The following is an 8278-nucleotide window of genomic DNA, read 5'->3' as shown; positions in this document are numbered from 1 at the left end:
CCCAATTTAAATTGAGGCTCATTATTTATTTATGTTATATATAAATTATTTGATATTAATGTATTAATAAAAGAGTATGATTAGTAGTTAAATTCTATCTACATTCTCTTTTAGGTTTAGATTCAAACCTAAATACCTTCAAAATTTAAAACGTACGGTAGGCGGCGGATGTTTGACGATGGCTTTTCCACTCGGTCCCTGATGGCCAGCAGGGGATTCGGTATAACAGCTCATGTTCGTTTGCGCTGCGCGTTGCCGCAGGGCAGGACACATCTTAGCTGTAGGAAGTATGGTTCCGATGGCCTTACGCGCGTGATCGGCCAAAGGATAGAAATAACGACTTTTGCAAACATGTGGAATATATTTTGCCAGATAAATACAGGACAAAAGTGATAATGGGGTATACATGTGGGATATTTTTTGCAATTTTCCCTATAAAAATATTACGAAATTTATTTTATTTAATAATTTATATTCTATTATAAGTAAAAGAAATCGGAGTAGATCATTTATATATATTTAGGAGTCTTTTATTTTTGTTTTAATTATCTTTTTGCACTAAGAAAATAATAAATATTAGACAAATTATTATTATTATTATTATTATTAGGCAAAATTATCAATAACTCATTTATGATTTCGAAACTCAGTGTAAATCCTCTGTATACTTTAAAAATGACATGAACCCCCTTATATTTTAAAAAAACATTCAATAAAATTCATTTTTATATATTTTTGGTGATAAGAATATGACTTTTTATCTATAGTTTTTGCACGGCGGAATTTCATACAACGTTTATTAAAATATAAGAGAGTGTTACGCAATTTGTAAAGTATATAAAAAATTTATACTAAATTTCGAAATTAAATTTATGCTAAACAAATATTTTTTTTATTTATATTTTATTATAAATAAAAAATATTATATATATATATTTAAGGGCTCTTATTTTTATTTCGCCCAGTCTTTCGAAAGCCAAGAACAGTCCTAATTGTCATCCCTAATTTTATAGTTCGAGCTTGAGCCCGAATCCGAATCCGAATCCGAGCCCGAGCCCAACCCCCCTTCTATATATATCCCTAATTCCATTTGCCCTTCCCATTTCCCTTAATCGAATTTACACACAAGCGGCTCTTCCTCTTCTTCAAAAATCTTCAGCGACTTCTTCCCCTACCGTCTTCTGCTGCAATTTACAGCGCAATCAAGATTGTAAGTTCTGACCCTCTCTCCCTTTTAATCGGTTTCAATCTTTGTATGGCTAAAAGAGAAGCAAGTGCGAATCTTTAATCATTCACTGCAATTTTGGTTTATGACGTGTTTACAGTTTTGTTACTATTTCCGTTCGATTTTGCTGTCTTATTGAATAAAGAGAAGCAATTCTGAGAATCTTTCAATTACTTTGACGTGTTTTTGCTTTCGGGTCCGACCCGGACCCGGAGGGTTTTGGTCGGGCGGGGCCCGTGTCCGGTGCGTCTCCACCCAGTGGTTACAAGCATTTGACAATGGGAATAACGTTAACATTCTGTTTGCAAGTTGGGTTGGGATCGGTGCTTTTGGAGCAGGAAAATGGAAATTGATTTTCAATACAAAATAAAGATGGCTGAAAAAAAAATGCTATGAATAGAAAGGGATCATCTAATGTTGTGAAGGTTCTAATGCTTCAATGAACCTACATTATTAATTCCTCATTGTTGATTCTTGTATCGACTTTGCAAGAATATTTTGTAATCCAATGCTCTATGTTCCATAGATTAGAATTGGCTATAAGTCCTTGACACTAGCTTAACTAATTATAGCTCATGAAATTGGGCGATGATTTGATAAAACTCGAAACTCAACTTATTACTCTGTTGAGACCTTCCTTAATCGAGCTAACCTTATCTAAGTTAAACCTATTACTCCATGGGTCAGATTAACTAATCCATTTGATGCACGTTACCGGACCTAATCACCAATTCAAAATTGGACTTTGAATTCAGCCGAGCTGAAATAGTTGTAGTTGAATTGATTGACCTTGACACCTTGTTGAGAAGCTGAATTTTGTTATTTTTGTTGGCCAATAGTGATATATTGTTGAGAAGCATCTTCACTTTAGCATATGATGCAAGCCTCATTTCCACCCTATCCCATTAGCGGTTGAAGTCGAAATTAGGTAGGTTTGCATAGCAGCTTGATTTGATGTTTTGAGAGGGAATAGTTCATTTTTTGGGGAGCGTAGGAATTGCCTAGTGATGAAATAGAAAAAGTTTATGAAAGAACAAACCTTAAATGTTCAATTTTCTTTATCGTCATTTAGGCATTACTTTGAGATTGTATATTTTTCTTTTTATGTATTTATCTATTGTTTTAATATACTAACAGCTACTTTGGGTGTTTTCAAGGAAAATGAAGGAAGGAGAATCAAAATAAGTATTTGTTTGGAGTTTGGATTTTGGTTTGAGGTTGGGTTTTGAATAATTAAATTTTGAATTTAAATAATTGTTTGATGTAATACAAATGTGTATTGATGTGATATTTTGAATGTAAAATTACTTTTGACTCTAATATAAAACATAGATACTTGATTTGATTTGTTTTAGGAGGAAGAATTAATGAATATTGAATCCTTCAGAAACCCCATTCAAACACGCCGTTAAAGACTTTTCAGCATAACATAGAAGATTTCCCAACTTGATGTTATGTGTGTTTGGTTGTCATGGGAATACTTTGTGGTGTTTTGGATTTGATTTTTTTTTAATATAAAGTAGGTGTCGTATGTGACGTTTTAAATAGAAAATAGCTGTAGGATGTGATATTTGTAGAGAAGAAGTGTCTTAACTTTAGGTTGCATAGTGTGAAAACAAAGTTGAAAACACAACAAGCCTCTCTTAGTTTTCAATTAGAGTTTTGCTTTTGCGTTAAAGGGGACAATTACACGGTTAAGTTTTGAGTTAGCCTAGATCCAATGCCATTTGAACAAAAAACTAACTATAGTAAGTTGAGTTGACAAGTACACGGTCAAGCTTTGAGTTAGCTTAGATTCAATGCCATTCGAACACAAAAGCTAACTATAGTAAGTTGAGTTGACAAGTACATGGTCAAGGTTTGAGTTAGCTTAGATTCAATGCCATTCGAACACAAAAGCTAACTATAGTAAGTTGAGTTGGTCTTATCATTTCATACCTTAACATATCATTAGCATAAATAAGTCTAAGGGTTAAATGGGTAATTTTTAAGTCTTACGTGAAAATTTGATATAACCAAGTATTTTTAAGGTCATTTTTGTGTGCATGATGATGAAAGTAGCTCGATTTTTTTGGTGAACTTGTTCCTTGATTGCCTCTTTCCCAACTTAAGTAAATTGTTGGTTAAGAACGTGACAATGATTTTTTTTTTTTTTTTTATCTACTTCATTTTTATGTGTGGGCGACTTTTCTAATGATACTTGCACGAAAATGGCATTTATTTTCTTACAGAGGAAGCGGAAACTTGAGTGATTGTTCAAAGATAAGCTCGGAGACCTTGGCTTTGTTTTGCCTAAATGTCAAAATCCAACAAAATTGGGGAAATGGCTAATATCTAATGCCTCATCACTATCGGTGTTTCTCGGGGTTTCTCAATCTTGTTGACTATACAATAATTCAAACCCCATTAATCTAGAGAAGCTAATGCTTGATAAAGCATTCTCATTAAAAAATAGCGATCCAATTCACCCTTTGAGCTCATCAATGTCGAATGGTACACGTAAGAGACACTCCGAACTTACTAAGCCGTCAACTTGGCTACTCAGTTGCATAAGACATGATCCTAAAAAAAATGTAATCCCAATTGGCCCTCGTTTCCAAGTTGATGTTCCCAAATGGGAGGGCACAATTGACAAAAGTCGTCTTCTTGATGCATATAAAAGGGATTATAATAATTCCAAGTGGTTGGGTTCCCATATTTGGCCAATTGACATTCCTAATAAGACAATCACCGAGAAAGCAATTGGTGATGGGCGGCCCAACTCATGTTCTTGTGCCCTCCCAGGATCGGTTGATTGTATCAAACGCCATATATTGGAAAAAAGGCTACTTTTGAAACGTGAGTTGGGATCCGCATTTTTTACTTGGAAATTCGATGAGATGGGTGAACAAGTTTCAAAATCATGGTCAATGAAGGATCGCAAAGCATTTGAATCAATAGTTAGAATGAAGCCATCATCTGACGAGAAGGACTTTGTGTGGCGTGCCTTGAGGCGTTTTCCTAACAAAGGTCGTAAAGACATTGTTAGCTATTATTTTAATGTTTGTGTTCCCTATCGCTTGAGCCTTCAAACAAGGATGCCATCCATAACCGAAGTGGACACTGATGATGAAGATGAGGTAATGGATTGTAAGTATTTGGGTATGAAGAAAAAACCTAGAAAAGGGAAGATGCGCAAGTCATAATTTGTAAGAGACTAACGCTATCTACAATCATAAGGAGAAGAAGATGCCCAAATTGACATTCCGACATAAGTTCCAACACAAGGTTTGTTTACTTCAAAAGCATGATTTGCAAATTTATATTTTGATTCCTTTTTTAGACTATCCTTTGCTTATTGTATGATATATAGAGAAAAACATGCATTAAATTTTGCTCGCAAATCATGATAGTTGTAATGAGAGGTTGTTCTTTCAATTGTTGATTATCTTATGTTAAGCTTCATTTAAAACCATGTGTTGTTTGTTTGTCCTTGTGTTTGTTGGTAAAGTTATACCGTGCTTCGACCTTGTCTTAGCGACAAATGAGTGCTCTTCTTGAGCTTATAATTAATTGAATTTCCTTTTGTGTTATCAATGGCTTTAGATTATGTTTGGATAATTGTTAAGTAACCATCTTTGGCGAATTCTTATCTTGATGATAGTTCTTAATGTTTTCAAATGATCTTTTGGTTGATGAATGGCAAATTCGTTTCTTGTTGCCAATCTTTTCCTTTTTAGCTTTCAAAAATTTTAGAGCCACACTTCTATATATATCATTTGGTAGTTGGCTTCTCAAAGGGCAAAAAATTAAAAGATGTGAACACATGTTTCCTTAAGTTGGCCTCTTATAGAAATGAATTTTATGAGTGCTTGGGCGAGAGTAATTCTAGGATGAGTGACCTCTAGAAAGAACAAAAGAAGTGCTCTCTTATAGAAATGAATTTTATGAGTGCTTGGGCGTGAGTAATGCTAGGATGAGTAATCTCTTTGGTAAGTACCAAGTACTATAATAACATGTGCTATAAATGATTTTAATGCTTATGTGATAGTGCTCCTCACTATTTTAATCTAATGATTTACATTTGTTTACATATATTTTTAATTTACTAAGGTATTATCTACCATAAGTTTTTCAAATATTATTTTGAAATAATTATTTTTCTTATAAACTATTATACTTTTTCCGTCCGTCTTTAAAAGTCACATTTATCTTTTGCATCATTGTACTTAATATTAAAATATTTTTATATTTGTATGATTTTTTGTACAAATGTCCTTCGATTAGTATTATAAGACACTAATTGAAGTATTTTTGCAATTTTTTCTTAATTTGTACTACGTTTTGATATAATAGTCATGAGTAAACTGTTTTTTTAATCCCGTAATTGGACCCTCTTATCATTTTAGTCTCGTAAGTGGAGCATGTCGCAAACTAGTCCCATAAGTGAAAAATTTTCGTTGTTTTAATCCTCTGGTGCCGGAGGCGCCCGCGTGGCTCGCTGGAAGCCACGTGTCCGCTAGTGTCCCACCAGGTCAGCGACACCTGGTGGACACGTAGATTTTAATTTTTTTTCATTTTTTTTAATTTTTTTTAATTCTTTTATAATGGACCAAATAAATAAATTTTTTAAAAAATTAAAAAATAAAAATAAAAAATAAAATCCACGTGTCCGCCAGGTGTCGCTGACCTGGCGGACATGTGGCCTCCGGCGAGCTACGCGAGCGTCTCCGGTGCCGGAGGACTAAAACAGCGAAATTTTTTCACTTATGGGACTAGTTTGCGACAGACTTCACTTACGGGACTAAAATGATAAGGGGGTCCAATAGTTTAATGTTTTTTAGGGTTAAAAAATGGAATTTTAATAGAATTAGTAATGTAAATTTTGAATTAAAGTAGATTGAGCGTAAAAAGAATATGAAGGGTCCATTGGTGACAATAATGTAAAGTGATGGAAAATAGTGATAGAAATTTAAAGAGATATTATATTTCCTAACTAAATACGGTATGAACACACTTTTGATAGATGAAGTAAAATGGTATTTTGAGGGCACAAATGTATAATGAGGTTGTGGTATTTTGAGAAGATAAGAAAGAGGAAGAAGCCATAGTTGCAAGATGGGGGTGAAGAAAAAGAATAGGGGAAGAAGAAGAAGAAAAAAAAAAAAAAAAAAAAGGTAAGAAGATGTGCACTTGTATACAACAACTTAGGGTAAAAGTTTCTTTTATTTTTAATATTATTTCCGTCTCATTCCAAAGTACCCACTTGAGTTTTATAATAGATTAATAAATAAAAATATTTTATTGGTTAATAGAAGTGTGTAAGATGATTTTGATATTTTTGTTATTTGTACTTAATTATAAAATAATTGTATATGTAATAGTATGTTTGTAATTTATGTAAAAGTTGTATTTTAGTAGGTAAAATTGCTTATAACCAACATGTATGTGAAACTGCCTTGTATTTTTAAAACAAATTGCACAAAATCTTTTTTACGGGTTTATGTGCAATATTTTTGAAAATACGAAGGAGTTTTGCGCACTTTTTAGAGAATTTTGTATAATATTTTCTAAAATACAATGAAGCTCAAGCAGTTTCTAAATCATAGGGAAGAATAGTGCAGACTTTTTAAACCACAAATGAATTATATATAGTTTTGTAATTTTATTATTAGCGTGTGATTACTTTTATTATAATAAGAAATGAATACTTTTGAGTGAGACAAAACAGAATGATATAAATAATACTTCCAGTTAAGACGTAAGGAGAAATAAATTTAGAGTTAAAATTATTAGAGAAAGTTATTTTTTAGTCTCGTAACTGTCTTATTATGTTAGTCTCATAACTAGAGCTTATATATAAATCGTCCTATGAGTGAATTGTTTTGGCACAATTGGTCTTCCGGCGGCAGAGATGTGCAAGTGACACCTGCGTGGCACTCCGGAGCAGGCCCGTTCCTGACATGTCGGGGCCTGGGACAAAATTTTGAAAAAAGGGTCCTAAAATAAATTTATTTGTTTAAAAGTATATGTAAGTTTATTATTGGAAAAATTCAATGTAATATTTTATCAACTTTAGAACAAAATTTATTTTAAGGAAAATTAAACAATACATAATACAACTAAAAACAATTTACATCAACTATTGGAATCGGAATTAAAATCCAAAATACCAACCAAATTTTCTATTATTATTTTGATCTTTACTTTTCTGATTGCCATCATCCGTTGCCCTATTTTCAGCCATGTCCGCTAATTTCTCCACCAACGCCAACAAAATCCAAACATGTTTTGCGATGAAAATACAAATAAGCATATTACTATATAGTACCTCATCTTGCAATGGTAGGCGTGGAAGGCTAAGAATTGTGCAAACTAGGCCCGACGGGAAAGTCACACTAGACGAATCATGTGTGGCAGGTGACTTGAGGCGTCAGGGGTTTGAACTCATGACCTCAAGATCACAAGTCCAACTCCTACACCACCGATCCATTCCTTACGGGACCATAGTTTTAAAATTTTATTTTCCCTACTTGTGGTTCAAAAAGTATTGAAAAAAAAAAATCCCCTTCTATTAGTATTTAGTGGCTATTGTAATAGATGCGCCTCAACTGCGAGTTTTAGAACAAAATTCTATATAAAAGGGGTTGAAGTTACGAAAATACCCTCCCGGGTATTATTTAAAGTATTTTCCTTCTTCACCCCTACAATCCTGCCTGTGAAGTCATTGAAGGTCCGAGCTCGTGGGTTTCCATTGCCTTCTCCGGAGTCAAAGTGTTCAGATCCTTCGGTTATGTCAGTTTCGAACAGTAGTTCATTTCTTTTATTTGGGTTTTGTTAATTTATTGTTAATTTTTTTGTTTTTTTGTTTAACAAAATCGGAGCTCGGTTCTTCGGGTACCCCTCCAATTTCATCTGAAACTGTTAAGAAAATATTTTAAGTTTGCGATATTTCACGGTGAAGAAGTGGGTTCGGTAAATTGTGATTAAATTTTTGTTAAGAATCTGTTTCAAAGGTAATTTGTGTGTGTGTTTAGAACAACCGGTTTGAGTTTGGTCGATGTAGGAAATTTC

The 8278-nt window shown here is 33.3% G+C and overlaps 1 protein-coding gene across 1 annotated transcript; it reads left to right on the top strand.

Moving 5' to 3' along the window:
* The first annotated feature begins 1100 nt into the window (after nt 1-1100).
* LOC127249856 (AT-rich interactive domain-containing protein 2-like) lies at nt 1101-4642 on the top strand. The gene is made up of 2 exons (XM_051272903.1): nt 1101-1210; nt 3457-4642. The coding sequence occupies exon 2, from the start codon at nt 3649-3651 to the stop codon at nt 4408-4410; it is 762 nt and encodes a 253-aa protein (XP_051128860.1). The 5' UTR covers nt 1101-1210; nt 3457-3648; the 3' UTR covers nt 4411-4642.
* The last annotated feature ends 3636 nt before the right edge of the window (nt 4643-8278 follow it).

Source organism: Andrographis paniculata, unplaced genomic scaffold (genome assembly GCF_009805555.1).
Source record: "Andrographis paniculata isolate CXL003 unplaced genomic scaffold, ASM980555v1 Contig11END, whole genome shotgun sequence".
NCBI classification, from domain to species: domain Eukaryota; kingdom Viridiplantae; phylum Streptophyta; class Magnoliopsida; order Lamiales; family Acanthaceae; genus Andrographis; species Andrographis paniculata.
The sequence above is the reverse complement of the archived record's forward strand: the minus strand, read 5'-3'. Positions and strand labels throughout refer to the sequence as shown.

Coding starts and splice junctions, on each gene's coding strand:
- LOC127249856 (XM_051272903.1), top strand. CDS start 3,649: ATGCTTGATAAAGCATTCTCATTAAAAAATAGCGATCCAATTCACCCT.